The sequence below is a fragment of the Ambystoma mexicanum genome, chromosome 3q (genome assembly GCF_040938575.1).
Source record: "Ambystoma mexicanum isolate Mex_15411 chromosome 3q, UKY_AmexF1_1, whole genome shotgun sequence".
In the NCBI taxonomy this organism is placed as follows: Eukaryota; Metazoa; Chordata; class Amphibia; order Caudata; family Ambystomatidae; genus Ambystoma; species Ambystoma mexicanum.
In genome coordinates this window covers 1,290,047,550-1,290,069,000 of record NC_090926.1, presented here as the reverse complement: position 1 = coordinate 1,290,069,000, position 21,451 = coordinate 1,290,047,550, and the positions used below count along the sequence as shown (strand labels likewise).

Here is a 21,451-nt window from a genome sequence, read left to right as displayed (position 1 = left end):
GCCATGGTGGTTGGTGGACTTACCGCCCCATTCCGAGGTTGGCGGGCGGTAAGTCCCCAATCCCCATTTACCCTTCCCCATTCCCATTTTTGCCCCATAGGGCATAATGGGAGTGGGGAAGGCGTTAATTACGCCACCGTAAATTACGGTGGCGTAATTAACAACAAGGTCCCTTAGCGCCATGGATTTTAACACCTGCTAAAAGCAGGTGTTAAATCCTCCATGGCGCTAAGGGACCTCGGAATCAGGCGGTAAGGGTCGGCGCTGTTTACGCCGCCGTAAACCCCTTACCACCTGGGTCCTAATGAGGCCCAGTGACTTTAATACCTTTAAATTTAGCACTTAGCCCAGAAACCTCCAGAGGAAAATGAGAGATTCTTTAAACTTCAGGGGAAACAATGTGACTTTAACATCTTTACATTTAGCATGTAGACCATGAAGGCTTCAGATGAGAATCTGAGATTCTGCAAACTTCAGGGGAAACAATGTGACTTCAACATTTTTACATTTAGCACGTAGGCCATGAAGCCTTCAGATAAGAAACTGAGATTCTGTAAACTTCAGGGAAAGCAATGTGACTTTAACATCTTTACATTCATGACGTAGCCCAGAAATATTCAGATGAGAATCTGAGATTCTGTAAACTTCAGGGGAAACACTGTGACTCTAACATCTTTACATTTAGCACGTAGACCACGAAGCCTTCAGATGAGAATCTGACATTCTGTAAACTTCAGGGGAAACAATGTGACTTTAACATCTTTACATTTAGCATGTAGCCCAGAAATCTGCAGATGAAAATCTGAGATTCTGTAATCTTCAGGGGAAACAATGTGACTATAACATCTTTACATTTAGCATATAGCCCAGAAACCTTCAGATGAGAATCTGAGATTCTGTAAACTTCATGGGAAACAATGTGACTTTAAGATCTTTACATTTAGCACATAGCCCAGAAACCTTCAGATGAGAATCTGAGATTCTGTAAACTTCAGGGAAAACAATGTGACTTTAACATCTTTACATTCATGACGTAGCCCAGAAATCTTCAGATGCGAATCTGAGATTCTGTAAACTTCAGGGAAAACAATGTGACTTTAACATCTTTACATTTAGCACATAGCCCAAAAACCTTCAGATGAGAATCTGAAATTCTGTAAACTTCAGGGGAAACATTGTGACTCTAACATCTTTACATTTAGCATGTAGCCTAGAAACCTCCAGATGAGAATCTGAGAATCTGTAAACTTCAGGGGAAACATTGTGACTCTAACATCTTTACATTTAGCATGTAGCCTAGAAACCTCCAGATGAAAATTGGATATTCTGTAAACTCCAGCGGAAACAATGTGACTATAACATCTTTACATTTAGCATGTAGCCCAGAAACCTTCAGATGAGAATCTGAGATTCTGTAAACTTCAGGGGAAACAATGTGACTTTAACATCTTTACATTCATCACGTAGCCCAGAAATCTTCAGATGAGAATCTGAGATTCTGTAAACTTCAGGGGAAACAATGTGACTATAACATCTTTACATTTAGCACATAGCCCAGAAACCTTCAGATGAGAATCTGGAATTCTGTAAATGTCAGGGGAAACAATGTGACTTTAACATCTTTACATTCATCACGTAGCCCAGAAATCTTCAGATGAGAATCTGAGATTCTGTAAACTTCAGGGGAAACAATGTGACTTTAACATCTTTACATTTAGCACATAGCCCAGAAACCTTCAGGTGAGAATCTGAGATTCTGTAAACTTCAGGGGAAACACTGTGACTCTAACATCTTTACATTTAGCATGTAACAATGTGACTTTAACAACTTTACATTTAGCACGTGGGCCATGAAGCCTTCAGATGAGAATCTGAGATTCTGTAAACTTCAGGGGAAAAATGTGACTTTAACATCTTTACATTTAGCATGTAGCCTAGAAACCTCCAGATGAAAATTGGATATTCTGTAAACTCCAGTGGAAACAATGTGAACTTAACATCTTTACATTCAGCATGTAGCCCAGAAATCTTCAGATGAGAATCTGAGATTCTGTAAACTTCAGGGGAAACAATGTGACTATAACATCTTTACATTTAGCATGTAGCCCAGAAACCTTCAGATGAGAATCTGAGATTCTGTAAACTTCAGGGGAAACAATGTGACTTTAACATCTTTACATTCATCACGTAGCCCAGAAATCTTCAGATGGGAATCTGAGATTCTGTAAACTTCAGGGGAAACAATGTGACTTTAACATCTTTACATTTAGCACATAGCCCAGAAACCTTCAGGTGAGAATCTGAGATTCTGTAAACTTCAGGGGAAACACTGTGACTCTAACATCTTTACATTTAGCATGTAACAATGTGACTTTAACATCTTTACATTTACCACGTAGCCCAGAAACCTTCAGATGAGAATCTGAGATTCTGTAAACTTCAGGGGAAACAATGTGACTTTAACATCTTTACATTTAGCACATAGCCCAGAAACCTTCAGGTGAGAATCTGAGATTCTGTAAACTTCAGGGGAAACAATGTGACTTTAACATCTTTACATTTAGCACGTAGCCCAGAAACCTTCCTTTGAGACAGTAATACTCTTAAATATTTGGGCGAGAAGAGAGTGTCTGACCTCAAAACATCCAGCAGAGATACGGTTACCTATAAAACCTTCAGATGAGACCCTGTAATCTCACAACCTGTGACCCCAATAGCTTTGGTAAGACCAAGCACCCTTCAAACCTTAAGTTGATTACCTGTGAACTTGAAACTTTCAGGTGATACCCTTAACACAAAATCCAATTTTTTGTATCAGTACCATAAAAGCTGCTGTTGAAAACTGTGACTCCAAAACCTTCAGAGGAGACCATGGGATTCTATGTACCTGAAACCTTCAGGTGAAAACCAGTGACTCCAAAATCTTCACTTGACATCCTCTGACCCCAAAACATTAGGGAGGACTGTGTGGCTCTGTTGGTTTCAAGTGAGAATCGTTAGACCGAAAACCTTCAGATGAGAATCTGAGATTCTGTAAACTTCAGAGGAAGCAATGTGACTACAACATCTTTTCATTTAGCACGTAGCCCAGAAACCTTCAGATGAGAATCTGAGATTCTGTAAACTTCAGGGGAAACACTGTGACTCTAACATCTTTACATTTAGCACGTAACAATGTGACTTTAACATCTTTACATTTAGCACGTAGGCCATGAAGCCTTCAGATGAGAATCTGAGATTGTGTAAACTTCAGGGGAAACAATGTGACTTTAACACCTTTACATTTAGCACGTAGCCCAGAAACCTCCAGATGAAAATCAGAGATTCTGTAAATTTAAGGGGAAACAATGTGACCTTAACATCTTTACATTTAGCATGTAGCCCAGCAACCTTCAGATGAAAACCAGTGACCCCAAAATCTTCACTTGACATCCTCTGACCCCAAAACATTAGGGAGGACTGTGTGGCTCTGTTGGTTTCAAGTGAGAATCATTAGACCAGAAACCTTCAGATGAGAATCTGAGATTCTGTAAACTTCAGGGAAACACTGTGACTCTAACATCTTTACATTTAGCATGTAACAATGTGACTTTAACATCTTTACATTTAGCACATAGGCCATGAAGCCTTCAGATGAGAATCTGAGATTCTGTAAACTTCAGGGGAAACAATGTGACTTTAACACCTTTACATTTAGCACATAGCCCAGAAACCTCCAGATGAAAATCAGAGATTCTGTAAACTTAAGGGGAAACAATGTGACCTTAACATCTGTACATTTAGCATGTAGCCCAGAAACCTTCAGATGATAATCTGAGATTTTGCAAACTTCAGGGGAATCAATGTGACTTTAAATCTTTACATTTAGCATGTAGCCCAGAAACCCTCAGATGAGAATCTGAGATTCTGTAAACTTCAGGGGAAAAAATGTGACTTTAACATCTTTACATTCATCACGTAGCCCAGAAATCTTCAGATGAGAATCTGAGATTCTGTAAACTTCAGGGGAAACACTGTGACTCTAACATCTTTACATTTAGCACGTAACAATGTGACTTTAACATCTTTACATTTAGCACGTAGGCCATGAAGCCTTCAGATGAGAATCTGAGATTCTGTAAACTTCAGGGGAAACAATGTGACTTTAACACCTTTACATTTAGCACGTAGCCCAGAAACCTTCAGATGAGAATCTGAGATTCTGTAAACTTCAGGGGAAACAATGTGACTTTAACATCTTTACATTTAGCACATAGCTCAGAAACCTTCAGGTGAGAATCTGAGATTCTGTAAACTTAAGGGCAAACAATATAACTTTAACATATTTACATTTAGCATGTAGCCCAGAAACCTTCCTTTGAGACAGTAATACTCTTAAATATTTGGGCGAGAAGAGAGTGTCTGACCTCGAAACATCCAGCAGAGATACTGATACCCTATAAAACCTTCAGATGAGACCCTGTAACCTCACAACCTGTCACCCCAATAGCTTTGGTGAGACCAAGCACCCTTCAATCCTTCAGTTGTTAACCTGTGAACTTGAAACTTTCAGGTGATACCCTTAACACAAAATCCAATTTTTTGTATCAGTACCATAAAATCTGCAGGTGAAAACTGTGACCCCAAAACCTTCAGATGAGACCATGGGATTCTATGTACCTGAAACCTAGAGGTGAAAACCAGTGACACCAAAATCTTCATTTGACATCCTCTGCCCCCAAAACATTAGGGAGGACTGTATGGCTTTGTTGGTTTTAAGTGAGAATCGTTGACCCGTCCCCTACTATTCCAGGTGAGAAGATGCCCCCTTCACTCCCCACACAAATGTTATTCTATGTTATGTTATTTGGCATTTTTTTAGTGCCCTATATATCATTGGTCTGATCTCAAAGCGCTTGTGCGTTGAAGGCCTTCAGGGACGGTAGTCCAAGTCAGTCAAGAGAGTAGGGTAGTATAGGGTGCTTGGGTGCACACATGTGATTTGCCTGATGGTAGCTGCATCCTAACACTAGGTTCTGCGGTAGTGAGAGATCAGTTGAATGTGTGCAGTCAGGTGGTTGGTCTCCGAGACTGCATTCTGGCATGCAGCTAGGCTGATTTTTTTGTGGAGTATAGCTGCGTTCTAACAGGTTGTTGAGGTGTTCATGGATAATTGTTCGTATGTGTGCAGCTAGGCTGAAATTGATCGAGGGGTATAGCCAATTGTTTGTTGGTGTAAAGTGAAGAGTGAGCATAGTGGTAGGAGAGGTGAGTGTCTGGAGTGGATGATTTACTGTTAGGAGCCCACTTCTCCTGGTTACTTTCTGGGTCTGGATGAGCTGGCAGCGGTCGTCCTCATAATTCCATTCTCGCCCTTGTAAAACAGGACATTATTCCATTCTCTGCCCTTGTAACACAGGACATTATTCCATTCTCTGCCCTTGTAAAACCTGACATTATTCCATTCTCCGCCCTTGTAACACCGGGCATTATTCCATTCTCCGCCCTTGTAACACAGGACATTATTCCATTCTCTGCCCTTGTAACACAGGACATTATTCCATTCTCAGCCCTTGTAACACAGGACATTATTCCATTATCTGCCCTTGTAGCACAGGACATTATTCCATACTCTGCCCTTGTAACAAAGGACATTTTTCCATTCTCCGCCCTTGTAACACAGGACATTAATTAATTCTCTCTCTGCCCTTGTAACACAGGATATTATTCCATTCTCCGCCTTTGCAACACCGGACATTATTCCATTCTCAGCCCTTGTAACACCGGGCATTATTCCATTCCCAGCCCTAGTAACACAGGACATAATTCCATTATCGCCCTTGTAAAACAGGACATTATTCCATTCTCTGCCCTTGTAACATAGGACATTATTCCATTCTCTGCCCTTGTAACACAGGACATTATTCCATTCTCTGCCCTTGTAACACAGGACATTATTCCATTATCGCCCTTGTAAAACAGGACATTATTCCATTCTCTGCCCTTGTAACACAGGACATTATTCCATTCTCTGCCCTTGTAACACAGGACATTATTCCATTCTCTGCCCTTGTAACACAGGGCATTATTCCATTCTCTGCCCTTGTAACACAAGACATTATTCCATTCTCTGCCCTTGTAACACCGGACATTATTCCATTCCCAGCCCTAGTAACACAGGACATCATTCCATTATCACCCTTGTAAAACAGTACATTATTCCATTCTCTGCCCTTGTAACACAGGACATTATTCCATTCTCTGCCCTTGTAACACAGGACATAATTCCATTATCGCCCTTGTAAAATAGGACATTATTCCATTCTCTGCCCTTGTAACACAGGACATTATTCCATTCTCTGCCCTTGTAACACAGGGCATTATTCCATTCTCTGCCCTTGTAATACAGGACATAATTTCATTATCGCCCTTGTAAAACAGGACATTATTCCATTCTCTGCCCTTGTAACACAAGACATTATTCCATTCTCTGCCCTTGTAACACAGGACATTAATTCATTCTCCGCCCTTGTAACACAGGACATTATTCCATTATCGCCCTTGTAACACAGGACATTATTCCATTCTCTGCCTTTGTAACACAGGGCATTATTCCATTCTCTGCCCTTGTAATACAGGACATAATTTTATTATCGCCCTTGTAAAACAGGACATTATTCCATTCTCTGCCCTTGTAACACAAGACATTATTCCATTCTCTGCCCTTATAACACAGGACATTATTCCATTCTCAGCCCTTGTAACACCGGACATTATTCCATTCCCAGCCCTAGTAACACAGGACATAATTCCATTATCGCCCTTGTAAAACAGGACATTATTCCATTCTCTGCCCTTGTAACACAGGACATTATTCCATTCTCTGCCCTTGTAACACAGGACATTATTCCATTCTCTGCCCTTGTAACACAGGACATTATTCTATTATCGCCCTTGTAAAATAGGACATTATTCCATTCTCTGCCCTTGTAACACAGGACATAATTCCATTATCGCCCTTGTAAAACAGGACATTATTCCATTCTCTGCCCTTGTAACACAGAACATTATTCCATTCTCTGCCCTTGTAACACAGGACATTAATTCATTCTCCGCCCTTGTAACACAGGACATTATTCCATTCTCTGCCCTTGTAACACAGGACATTATTCCATTCTCTGCCCTTGTAAGACAGGACATTATTCCATTATCGCCCTTGTAAAACAGGACATTATTCCATTCTCTGCCCTTGTAACACAGGACATAATTCCATTATCGCCCTTGTAAAACAGGACATTATTCCATTCTCCGCCCTTGTAACACAGGACATTATTCCATTCTCTGCCCTTGTAACACAAGACATAATTCCATTATCGCCCTTGTAACACAGGACATTATTCCATTATCTGCCCTTGTAACACAGGACATAAATTCATTCTCCGCCCTTGTAACACAGGACATTATTCCATTATCGCCCTTGTAAAAAAGGACATTAATTCATTCTCTGCCCTTGTAACACAGGACATTAATTCATTCTCCGCCCTTGTAACACAGGACAATATTCCATTCTCGCCCTTGTAAAACAGGACATTATTCCATTCTCTGCCCTTGTAACACAGGACATTTTTCCATTCTCTGCCCTTGTAACACAAGACATTATTCCATTCTCTGCCCTTGTAACACAGGACATTAATTCATTCTCCGCCCTTGTAACACAGGACATTATTCCATTATCGCCCTTGTAAAACAGGACATTTTTCCATTCTCTGCCCTTGTAACACAGGACATTATTCCATTATCGCCCGTGTAACACAGGACATTATTCCATTCTCTGCCCTTGTAACACAGGACATTTTTCCATTCTCTGCCCTTGTAACACAGGACATTATTCCATTCTCTGCCCTTGTAACACAGGACATTATTCCATTCTCTGCCCTTGTAACACAGGACATTATTCCATTCTCTGCCCTTGTAACACAGGACATTATTCCATTCTCTGCCCTTGTAACACAGGACATTATTCCATTCTCTGCCCTTGTAACACAGGACATTATTCCATTCTCTGCCCTTGTAACACAGGACATTTTTCCATTCTCTGCCCTTGTAACACAGGACATTATTCCATTCTCTGCCCTTGTAACACAGGACATCATTCCATTCTCTGCCCTTGTAACACAGGACATCATTCCATTCTCTGCCCTTGTAACACAAGACATCATTCCATTCTCTGCCCTTGTGACACAGGACATCATTCCATTCTCTGCCCTTGTAACAGAGGACATTATTCCATTCTCTGCCCTTGTAACACAGGACATCATTCCATTCTCTGCCCTTGTGACACAAGACATTATTCCATTCTCTGCCCTTGTGACACAATACATTATTCCATTCTCTGCCCTTGTGACAGAGGACATTATTCCATTCTCTGCCTTTGTGACACAGGACATTATTCCATTCTCTGCCCTTGTGACACAGACCATTATTCCATTCTCTGCCCTTGTAACACAGGACATTATTCCATTCTCTGCCCTTGTAACACAGGACATTATTCCATTCTCTGCCCTTGTAACACAGGACATTATTCCATTCTCTGCCCTTGTAACACAGGACATTATTCCATTCTCTGCCCTTGTAACACAGGACATTATTCCATTCTCTGCCCTTGTAACACAGGACATTTTTCCATTCTCTGCCCTTGTAACACAGGACATTATTCCATTCTCTGCCCTTGTAACACAGGACATTATTCCATTCTCTGCCCTTGTAACACAGGACATTTTTCCATTCTCTGCCCTTGTAACAAAGGACATTATTCCATTCTCTGCCCTTGTAACACAGGACATTATTCCATTCTCTGCCCTTGTAACACAGGACATTATTCCATTCTCTGCCCTTGTAACACAGGACATTATTCCATTCTCTGCCCTTGTAACACAGGACATTATTCCATTCTCTGCCCTTGTAACACAGGACATTATTCCATTCTCTGCCCTTGTAACACAGGACATCATTCCATTCTCTGCCCTTGTAACACAAGACATCATTCCATTCGCTGCCCTTGTAACACATGACATCATTCCATTCTCTGCCCTTGTAACAGAGGACATCAGTCCATTCTCTGCCCTTGTAACACAAGACATTATTCCATTCTCTGCCCTTGTGACACAGGACATTATTCCATTCTCTGCCTTTGTGACACAGGACATTATTCCATTATCTGCCCTTGTAACACAGGACATTTTTCCATTCTCTGCCCTTGTGACACAAGACATTATTCCATTCTCTGCCCTTGTAACACAGGACATTATTCCATTCTCTGCCCTTGTGACACAGGACATTATTCCATTCTCTGCCCTTGTGACACAGGACATTATTCCATTCTCTGCCCTTGTAACACAGGACATTATTCCATTCTCTGCCCTTGTGACACAGGACATTATTCCATTCTCTGCCCTTGTGACACAGGACATTATTCCATTCTCTGCCCTTGTAACACAGGACATTATTCCATTCTCTGCCCTTGTAACACAGGACATTATTCCATTCTCTGCCCTTGTAACACAGGACATTATTCCATTCTCTGCCCTTGTAACACAGGACATTATTCCATTCTCTGCCCTTGTAAACAGGACATTATTCCATTCTCTGCCCTTGTAACACAGGACATTATTCCATTCTCTGCCCTTGTAACACAGGACATTATTCCATTCTCTGCCCTTGTAACACAAGACATTATTCCATTCTCTGCCCTTGTAACACAGGACATTATTCCATTCTCTGCCCTTGTAACACAGGACATTATTCCATTCTCTGCCCTTGTAACACAGGACATTATTCCATTCTCTGCCCTTGTAACAGAACATTATTCCATTCACCGCCCTTGTAACACAGGACATTATTTCATTCTCCGCCCTTGTAACACAGGACATTATTCCATTCTCCGTCCTTGTAACACAGAACATTATTCCATTCTCTGCCCTTGTAACACAGGACATTAATTCATTCTCCGCCCTTGTAACACAGGACGTAATTCCATTATCACCTTTGTAACACAGACCATTATTCCATTCTCTGCCCTTGTAACACAGGATATTATTCCATTCTCTGCCCTTGTGACACAGGACATTATTCCATTCTCTGCCCTTGTGACACAGGACATTATTCCATTCTCTGCCCTTGTAACACAGGACATTATTCCATTCTCTGCCCTTGTAACACAGGACATTATTCCATTCTCTGCCCTTGTAACACAGGACATTATTCCATTCTCTGCCCTTGTAACACAGGACATTATTCCATTCTCTGCCCTTGTAACACAGGACATTATTCCATTCACCGCCCTTGTAACACAGGACATTATTTCATTCTCCGCCCTTGTAACACAGGACATTATTCCATTCTCCGTCCTTGTAACACAGAACATTATTCCATTCTCTGCCCTTGTAACACAGGACATTAATTCATTCTCCGCCCTTGTAACACAGGACGTAATTCCATTATCACCCTTGTAACACAGACCATTATTCCATTCTCTGCCCTTGTAACACAGGATATTATTCCATTCTCCGCTCTGATAACAGCTTCCTTTATCTCTTTTCGTTGCAGCAAGCTGAAGGGTCTGGAATACCTGGACCTGTCCAGCAACCAGTTGACAGAGATCCCCTGCGGCCTCCCCCCCAGCCTGATGATCCTGCACCTGGGCAAGAACTTGATCACCTCCATCCCAGAGGATGTGGTGAGCAGCATCCGGAACCTGGAGTACCTGCTGCTCCAGAACAACCGGCTGACAGCAGACGGGGTGCACGCGGACGCCTTCCTCAAGATGCGCAGCCTGCACACCCTACACCTCTACAACAACCAGCTGGGGCGTGTGCCCCCAGGCCTGCCCAAGAGAGCCCGCTCGCTCATGATCCTGCACAACCAGATCACTGAGATCGGCCTCAACGACTTTGCTGCCACCTACCATGTGCTGGAGCTGAACCTGAGCTACAACCAGCTGTACAGTGCGCGCGTGCACAGGCTGGCTTTCCGCAAACTGCGCAAACTGCAGAGTCTCGACATGTCGGGCAACCTGCTGACGCTCGTGCCCGCAGGCCTACCCCTCAGCCTGGAGGTGCTGACGCTGCAGAGGAACCAGATCAACGGCTTGTCCCCGGACACCATGGCCAACCTGACCCAGCTGAGGGAGCTGCACCTGTCCCACAACAGACTGCGGGTCGGTGCCATCGCCCCTGGCACCTGGCAGCAGCTGCAAGGCCTGAAGGTGAGGGCGCCGATGCATGCTATTGCAATGTGTGTTAAGGAAAGACATGGCATGCCGAAGGAAGGGACTGTTCGTCTGATAACGGACATCCGGTGGTATTTACCGTGTGCGGTAAACACTGCATGGTTATGGAGTAAAAGTCTTCTTAAAAATAACACACATTTTTCACTCCATCCAATATGTACAAAACACATTTCAAAACTCCCAAAATGTTTTGGATTTTTTCCCATGAAGTGTATGGATGTGCTGCCACATCCCTTCATCTTTCAGAAACAAAATGTGTATGAGGACCACAGAAAAGGGTGCATATACCCAGGATCACTGCATGCTGCTACTCATATCAATGCAGCGTCCCAGGATCACTGCATGCTGCTACTCATATCGATGCAGCGTCCCAGGATCACTGCATGCTGCTACTCATATCGAAGCAGAGTCCCGGATCACTGCATGCTGCTACTCATATCGAAGCAGAGTCCTGGGATCACTGCATGCTGCTACTCATATCGAAGCAGAGTCCCGGGATCACTGCATGCTGCTACTCATATCGATGCAGAATCCAGGATCACTGCATGCTGCTACTCATAACGATGCAGAGTACCGGGATCACTGCATGCTGCTACTCATATCAATGCAGCGTCCCGGGATCACTGCATGCTGCTACTCATATCGAAGCAGAGTCCCGGGATCACTGCATGCTGCTACTCATATCAATGCAGCGTCCCAGGATCACTGCATGCTGCTACTCATATCGATGCAGCGTCCCAGGATCACTGCATGCTGCTACTCATATCGATGCAGAATCCCGGATCACTGCATGCTGCTACTCATATCGAAGCAGAGTCCCGGGATCACTGCATGCTGCTACTCATATCGATGCAGAATCCCGGATCACTGCATGCTCCTACTCATAATGATGCAGCGTCCCAGGATCACTGCATGCTGCTACTCATAACGATGCAGCGTCCCAGGGTCACTGCATGCTGCTACTCATATCTATGCAGCGTCCCAGGATCACTGCATGCTGCTACTCATATCGATGCAGCGTCCCAGGATCACTGCATGCTGCTACTCATATCTATGCAGCGTCCCAGGATCACTGCATGCTGCTACTCATATCTATGCAGCGTCCCAGGATCACTGCATGCTGCTACTCATATCAATGCAGCGTCCCAGGATCACTGCATGCTGCTACTCATATCGAAGCAGAGTCCCGGGATCACTGCATGCTGCTACTCATATCGATGCCGAATCCCGGATCACTGCATGCTGCTACTCATAACGATGCAGAGTACCGGGATCACTGCATGCTGCTACTCATATCAATGCAGCGTCCCAGGATCACTGCATGCTGCTACTCATATCGAAGCAGAGTCCCGGGATCACTGCATGCTGCTACTCATATTGATGCAGAATCCCGGGATCACTGCATGCTGCTACTCATATTGATGCAGAGTCCTGGGATCACTGCATGCTACTAGTCATATCGATGCAGAATCCCAGGATCACGGCATGCTGTAACTCATAACAAGCACAATCCAAGGATCACTGCATGCTGTAACTCATAAAGAGCAGATTCCCAGGATTAGCACATGCTGCTACTCATATCTATGCAGCGTCCCAAGATCACTGCATGCTGCTACTCATAACGATGCAGAGTACCAGGATCACTGCATGCTGCTACTCATATCGATGCAGCGTCCCGGGATCACTGCATGCTGCTACTCATATCGATGCAGCATCCTGGGATCACTGCATGCTGCTACTCATATCGAAGCAGAGTCCCGGGATCACTGCATGCTGCTACTCATATCGATGCAGAATCCCAGGATCACTGCATGCTGTTACTCATATTGATGCAGAATCCCAGGATCACTGCATGCTGTTACTCATATTGATGCAGAGTCCCGGGATCACTGCATGCTAGTAGTCATATCGATGCAGAATTCCAGGATCACTGCATGCTGTAACTCATAACAAGCACAATCCAAGGATCACTGCATGCTGTAACTCATAAAGAGCAGATTCCCAGGATTAGCGCATGGTGCTACTCATATCTATGTAGCGTCCCAGGATCACTGCATGCTGCTACTCATATCGATGCAGCGTCCCGGGATCACTGCATGCTGCTACTCATATCGATGCAGCATCCCAGGATCACTGCATGCTGCTACTCATATTGATGCAGAGTCCCGGAATCACTGCATGCGACTAGTCATATCGATGCAGAATCCCAGGATCACTGCATGCTTTACCTCATAAAGAGCAGATTCCCAGGATTAGCGCATGCTGCTACTCATATCGATGCAGCGTCCCAGGATCACTGCATGCTGCTACTCATATCGATGTAGAATCCCAAGATCACTGCATGCTGCCACTCATAACAAGCACAAACCAAGGATCACTGCATGCTGTAACTCATAAAGAGCAGATTCTCAGATTAGTGCATGCTGCTACTCATATAGATGCAGAGTCCCGGGATCACTGCATGCTGCAACTCATTTTGATGCAGAATCCCAGGATCACTGCAGGCTGCAACTCATAACAAGCACAATCCAAAAATCACTGCATGCTGTAACTCATAAAGAGCAGATTGCCAGGTTAGCGCATGCTGCTACTCATATTGAAGCAGAGACCTGGGATCACTGCATGCTACTACTCATATCGATGCAGAATCCCAGGATCACTGCATGCTGCTAGTCATAACAAGCAGAATCCCAAGAGCACTGCATGCTGCAACTCATAAAAAGCACAATCCAAGGATCACTGCATGCTGTAACTACTCATATCGATGCCGCAAATCATAAAGAGCAGATTCCCAGGTTAGCGCATGCTGCTACTCATATCGGTGCAGAATCCCAGGATCACTGCATGCTGCAATTCGGAAGCTGTAACACATAATGAGCAGATACCCAGGTTAGCGCATGCTGCTACTGATATTGATGCAGAATCCCAGGATCACTGCATACTGCAACTCATAACAATGCAGAATCCCAGGATCACTGCATGCTACTACTCATATCGATGCAGAATTCCAGAATTACTGCATGCTGCAACCCATAACAATCCTGCAAGTCATAACGATGCTGCAACTCATAAGAAGCAGAATCCCAGGATCATATAGATGCAGACTCCCAGGATAACTACATGCTGCAACTCTTAACGATGCAGAATACCAGGAACACTGCATGCCGCAACTCAAAACAAACAGATTCCCATGTTAGCGCATGCTACCACTCATATTGAGGCAGAATCCCAGAATCATTGCATGCTGCAACTCTTACTGATGCAGAATTTCAGGATCACTGCATGCTGCAACTTATAATGATGCAGAATACCTGGATCACTGCATGCTGCAACTCATAACAAGCTGACTCCCAGGATCACTGCATGCTGCTACTCATATCGATGCAGAATCCCAGGATCACTGCATGCTGCAACTCATAACAAGCAGAATCCCAGGATCACTGCATGCTGTAACTCATAAAGCAGATTCCCAGGTTAGCACATGATGCTACTCATATCGACGCAGAACCCCAGGATCACTGCATGCTGCAACTCATTACAAGCAGGTTCCCATTTTACCGCATGCTGCAACTCATAATGATGCAGAATCCCAGGATCACTGCATACTGCAACTCGCATGCTGGAACTCATAACAAGCATGTTCCCATGTTAGCGCATGCTGCTACTCATATCGATGCAAAATCCCAGGATCCCTGCATGCTGCAACTCATAACAATGCAGAATCCCAGGATCACTGCATGCTGTAACTCATAAAGAGAAGATTCCCAGGTTAGCGTGGGCTGCTACTTATATCGATGCAGAATCCCAGGATCACTGCATGCTGCAACTCATAACAATGCAGAATCGCAGGATCACTGCATGCTGTAACTCATAAAGAGAAGATTCCCAGGTTAGCGCATGCTGCTACTCATATAGATGCAGAATCCCACGATCACTGCAAGCTGCAACTCATAACAATGCAGAATCCCAGGATCACTGCATGCTGTAACTCATAAAGAGAAGATTCCCAGGTTAGCGTGGGCTGCTACTTATATCGATGCAGAATCCCAGGATCACTGCATGCTGCTACTCACATGCTGCAACTCATAAAAAGCAGATTCCCATGTTAGCATATGATGCTACTCATATCGATGCAGAATCCCACGATCACTGCATGCTGCTACTCATTGTTAGGCAGAAACCTGTGCAGTTCCCCCTGGGACCACTGCAAAAGATTTAAGACTACAGGTGTTTGGCAGTAAACCCACTTGGTAGCAGTCTGTACCACACAGATTCACTTGGTAGCTGTGGCTGAGCAGTCAGACTTCCCTCAAGAAGAGTTAGGCAGTATACAGAGTATTCACAATAGGTCAAAAGAACACAGTAGAACAAGCAAACACTGACCAGACCTTGGTGTAAAAGAGATATAATTATTTATTTAAAACCACATCTAGTAAAACACACAGCACTAATATTAAGCAGTTTAAAAACACGGTCACTAAAAGATATACACTCCCTTAAAAGACTATTAGACAAGTCTTCAGTAAAAGCCCCACTTATTTTCAGACAGCGGTGAGCGCTTAACGTAGATGGCACTCTAATAATTCAGTTTAAAAGGGAGAGAAAGGCAGAGCATAATTTGAAACAGATCCCAACACTTTCACAAGAACACAACAAGAGAGGAAGGCAAAGTAAAACCATGAAGTTAGAGGTCAGAAGGCCGGATCCACTTTAAGAGGATCAGAACGAAATGTGTCCAAGGTCACACGGTTGAAGTGCACAAAAGTCTCGAAAAGGTTCAGAAAGAGTTGGACCAAAAGAAAGGGACCAGTTAGATGGTCAAGGCGGCCAGCCCAGTCCAGAAGGTTAAGGGATTATTATTACCTTGTAGCAATCTTTAGAAAGGGAGGCCTGGCGGACACAGTACCTTAAAGTGGTGAGAATACTCCAGCGGGGGCAGTTGTTCCTGACAGCGGATGCCAGTCGGTGCTTCGTCTGGGGGAAGAGAGGATCTCGTCGGGGAGGAAGACAGGAGTCCGTTGCACTGCCAGGGAAGAAACCAGCTGTGGAGTTCTCAGGTCAATAAGGAGCGGTCCTTTTATTCGCAGTCCAGTGGTAAGTGGCTATCCGGTTGCCTGGGTGCTTGGCATGGGCAATTCGACCACAAGATGTCCTGGGATGCGACGAAAAGAAGGTTAACTGGTTGCACCCACCAGTCAGGGGAAGAAGACTCTCCAGCCGGGAGATCTTCTCTGTCGTCAGGAAGTGGTGAGTCGGTTCCGCAGGGCTCCACCAGTGATGTCGTCGTAGCAGGTCAGCTCAGCTTCTCCCTCGTCGGATTCTCAGGTCCTTTGGCGACTTCTGAAGTTCCAGTCCCCAAAGCCCTGATTTTATGCAGCACACCCCCATTCACTCAGCCTAGCTGTCAATCAAACATGCTAAGTGGTGAGCCGGGCGGCTCACCACTTGGGCCAATCACACCAGAGTGCGACTTGAGTTACCAAGGTAACTCAGTCCAGGGTGCCTAAACCCCCTCCGACACACCCTGTGGTACCCAGACAGAGTGGCACCACTTTTGGAGGCTTCTGTGGAGAAGCCCGCCAAAATGTGCAACAAAGGGCTCGACTTGGGTTGGAGTCACAGAAGAGAACACAAACGCCATTTTAGAATCGAGTCCTGGCAAAAAATACCAACCGGCGAATTAATATTAAATAAATAAACCGGCGGCATGTCCGAGGCTATGAGAATTAAATAATTAAAGTTAGTAGCCTCGAACAATGGGAAAATCCCATAGGGATATATTTGCGGTCGAATATAAAAAGTAGTATCCAGTGCCACCAGCCAAAACTCGATCAGGGGGGACGGAGACGTGCCCCCTCGACTAACAGACCCCGGGGCAATCAAATTGCCCCGACCTGTATGTCCACAATATGATGGTTTGTACCGGTTTCTGTTAATAATTTGGGACTATTAAAGCCAATGGTGACTTTACATGCCCTGGGAGACAGTAGTCAGTCCCAGGGTATGGAGTCTATGGTGGGGGGTCACTATGACACCCCTGTGTCACCGCACGGAGGGTGCTGTGTAACACACATAGTAAAAACACATGAGACCCTATGGAGTAAAAGACCCCATAGCCCATAAAACTCATTAACAGTCAAAGGAACGCCATAAATCATGTCCAAGAGTGGGAAAAAGCGTCTCACTCTTGGCAGGAGCAAAAAAAAAAAAACTCCAGAAATCCAGCAAAGCTGCTGGGGGACTCACTAAGTTAGGAAATTCAGCCTAAAAAGAGAATTCTCCCTAACACTCATAACGATGAAGAGTCCCAGGATCACCACATGCTGCAACTCATAACAAGCAGAATCACAGGATCATATCGATGCAGAATACCAGGATCACTGCGTGCTGCAACTCATAGCGATGCAGAATCCCAGGTAACTGCATGATGCAACTCCTAACAAGCCGAATCCCAGGATCATATCGATGCAGAATCCCAGGATCACTGCATGCTGCAATGCATTATATGCAGAATCCCAGGATAACAGCAAGCTGGAACTCATAACGATGCAGAATCCCTGGATCACTGCATGCTGCAACTCATAACAAGCATCATCCCAGGATCAAATCGATGCAAAATCCCAGGATCACTGCATGCTGCAACTCATACTGAGCAGATTCCCATGTTAGCACATGCTGCTACTCATATCAATGCAGAATCCCAGGATCACTGCATGCTGCAACTCATAATGATGCAGAATCCCAGGATCACTGCATGCTGCAACTCATAACAAGCAGATTCCCAGATGAGCGCATGCTGCTACTCATATCGATGCAGAATCCCAGGTTCACTGCATACTGCAACTCGCAAGCTGTAACTCATAAAGAGCAGATTCCCAGGTTAGTGCATGCTGCTACTGATATCGATGCAGAATCCAAGAATCACTGCATGCTGCAACCTATAACGATGCAGAATCCCAGGATCACTGCATGCTGCAACTCATAACAAGCTGGCTCCCAGGATCACTGCATGCTGCTACTCATATTTATGCAGAATCCCAGGATCACTGCATGCTGCAACTCATAAAAAGCAGAATTTCAGGATCACTGCATGCTGTAACTCTTAAAGAACAGATTCCCGGGTTAGAGCATACTGCTACTCATATCGATGCAGAATCCCAGGATCAATGCATGCTGCAACTCATTACAAGCAGATTCCCATGTTAGTGCTTGCTGCTACTCATATTGATGCAGAATCCCAGGATCACTGCATGCTGCAACTCATAGTGATGCAGAATCCCAGTATCATTGCATACTGCAACTCGCATGCTGCAACTCATAACAAGCCGATTCCCAGTTACCACATGCTGCTACTCATATCGATGCAGAATCATTCCACGATCACTGCATGCTGCAACTCATAACAAGCAAAATCCCAGGATCACTGCATGCTACAACTTATAACAATGCAGAATCCCAGGATCACTGCATGCTGCAACTAGCAAGCTGCAACTCATAACAAGCAGAATCCCAGTATCACTACATGCTGTAACTCATAAAGAGTAGATTCCCAGGTTAGCACATGCTGCTACTCATATCAATGCAAAATCCCAGGATCACTGCATGCTGCTACTCATATAGTTGTAAAATCCCAAGATCACTGCATGCTGCAACTCATAACGATGCAGAATCCCAGGAGCATTGCATGCTTTAACTAATAACAAGCAGAATCCCAGGATCACTGCATGCTGTAATTCATAAAGAGCAGATTCCCAAGTTAGTGCATGCTGCTACTCATATCGATGCCGAATCCCAGGATCACTGTATGCTGTAACTCATATCGATGCAGAATCTTCGGATCACTGCATGCTGCAACTCTTAACAAGATGAATCCCAGGATCACTGCATGCTGTAACTCATAAAGAGTAGATTCCCAGGTTAGCACATGCTGCTACTCATATCAATGCAGAATCTCAGGATCGCTGCATGCTGCAACTCAAAGCTGTAACTCATAAAGAGCAGATTCCCAGGTTAGTACATGCTGCTACTGAGATCGATGCAGAATTCCAGGATCTCTGCATGCTGCTACTCATATCGATGCAGAGTCCCAGGATCACTGCATGCTACTACTCATATCGATGCAGAATCCCCAGATCACTGCATGCTGCAACTCATAACAATGCAGAATCCCAGGATCACTGCATGCTGCAACTCATAACAAGCAGAATCCCATGATCATATTGATGCAGAATCCCAGGATAACAGCATGCTGTAACTTATAACAAGCTGAATCCCAGGATCACTGCATGCTACAACTCATAACAAGCAGCATCCCAGGATCATATCGATGCAGAATCCCAGCATAACTGCATGCTGCAATGCATAATGATGCAGAATCCCAGAACACCTGCAAGCTGCAACTCAATACGATGCAGAAACCCAGGATCACTGCATGCTGCAACTCATAACAAGCAGCATCCCAGGATCATATTGATGCAGAATCCCAGGATCGCTGCATGCTGCAACTCGTACTGGGCATATTCCCATGTTAGCACATGCTGCTACTCATATTGATGCAGAATTCTAGGATCACTGCATGCTGCAACTCATAACAAGCAGATTCACATATTAGCGCATGCTGCAACTCATATTGATGCAGAATCCCAGGATCACTGCATGCTGCAATTCATTATTCTGCAGAATCCCAGGATCACTGCGTGCTGGAACTCACATGCTGCAACTCATAACAAGCAAATTCCCATGTTAGCACATGCTACTACTCATATCGGTGCAGAATCATCCCAGGATCACTTCATGCTGCAACTCATAACAAGAAAAATCCTAGGATCACTGCATGCTGCAACTCATAACAAGCAGATTCCCATGTTAGCGCATGCTGCTGCTCATATTGATGCAGAATCCCAAGATCATTGCATTCTGCAACTCATAACAAGCAGATTCCCATGTTAGCGCATGCTGCCACTCATATTGATGCAGAATCCCAGGATCACTGCATGCTGCTACTCATATCGATGCAGAATCCCAGGATCACTGCATGCTACTTCTCATATTGATGCAGAATCCCAGACTCACTGCATGCTGCAACTCATAATGGTGCAGAATCCTAGTATCACTGCATGCTGTAACTCATAAAGAGTAGATTCCCAGGTTAGTGCATGCTGTTACTCATATCGATGCAAAATCCCAGGATCACTGCATGCTGCTACTCATATAGATGCAGAATCCCAAGATCACTGCATGCTGCAACTCATAACGATGCAGAATCCCAGGATCATTGCATGCTTTAACTTATAACAAGTGCAATCCATGGATCACTGCATGCTGCAACTCATAACAAGTAGAATCCCAGGATCACTGCATTCTGTAACTCATAAAGAGCAGATTCCCAGGTTAGAGCATGCTGCAAATGATATCGATGCAGAATTCCAGGATCTCTGCATGCTGCTACTCATATCGATGCAGAATCCCAGGATCACTGCATGCTGCAACTCATAATGATGCAGAGTCCCAGGATCACCACATGCTGCAACTCATAACAAGCAGAATCACAGGATCATGTCGATGCAGAATCCCAGGATCACTGCATGCAGCAACTCATAGAGATACAGAATCCCAGGTAACTGCATGCTGCAACTAATAACAAGCTGAATCCCAGGATTACAGCATGCTGCACCTTATAACAAGCAGCATCCCACGATCATATTGATGCAGAATCCCAGTATCATTGCATGCTGCAACGGATAACGATGCAGAATCCCAGGATCACTGCATGCTGCAACTCATAACAAGAAGCATCCCAGGTTCACTGCCTGCTGCAACTCATAACGATGCAGAATCCCAGGATCACTGCATGCTGCAACTCAGACTGAGCAGATTCCCATGTTAGTGCATGCTGCAACTCATATCGATGCAGAATCCCAGGATCACTGCATGCTGCAACTCATAACAAGCAGATTCCCATGTTAGCGCATGCTGCTACTCATATCGATGCAGAATCCCAGGATCACTGCATGCTGCTACTCATATCGATGCCGAATCCCAGGATCACTGTATGCTGCAAATCATAAAGAGCAGATTCCCAAGTTAGCGCATGCAGCTACTAATATCGATGTAGAATCCAAGTATCACTGCATGCTGCTACTCATATCGATGCAGAACCCAGGATCAGTGCATGCTGTAACTCGT

At 44.5% G+C, this 21,451-nt stretch overlaps 1 protein-coding gene across 1 annotated transcript in view; it reads left to right on the top strand.

Annotated features, from left to right (window-relative positions):
* Window positions 1–21,451, top strand: part of PODNL1 (podocan like 1) — an 867,675-nt gene that overhangs the window by 677,140 nt on the left and 169,084 nt on the right. The window contains exon 8 of the mRNA XM_069604378.1: window positions 10,585–11,242. Coding sequence (XP_069460479.1) covers window positions 10,585–11,242 — 658 coding nt within the window. The remainder of the gene's footprint in view (window positions 1–10,584; window positions 11,243–21,451) is intronic.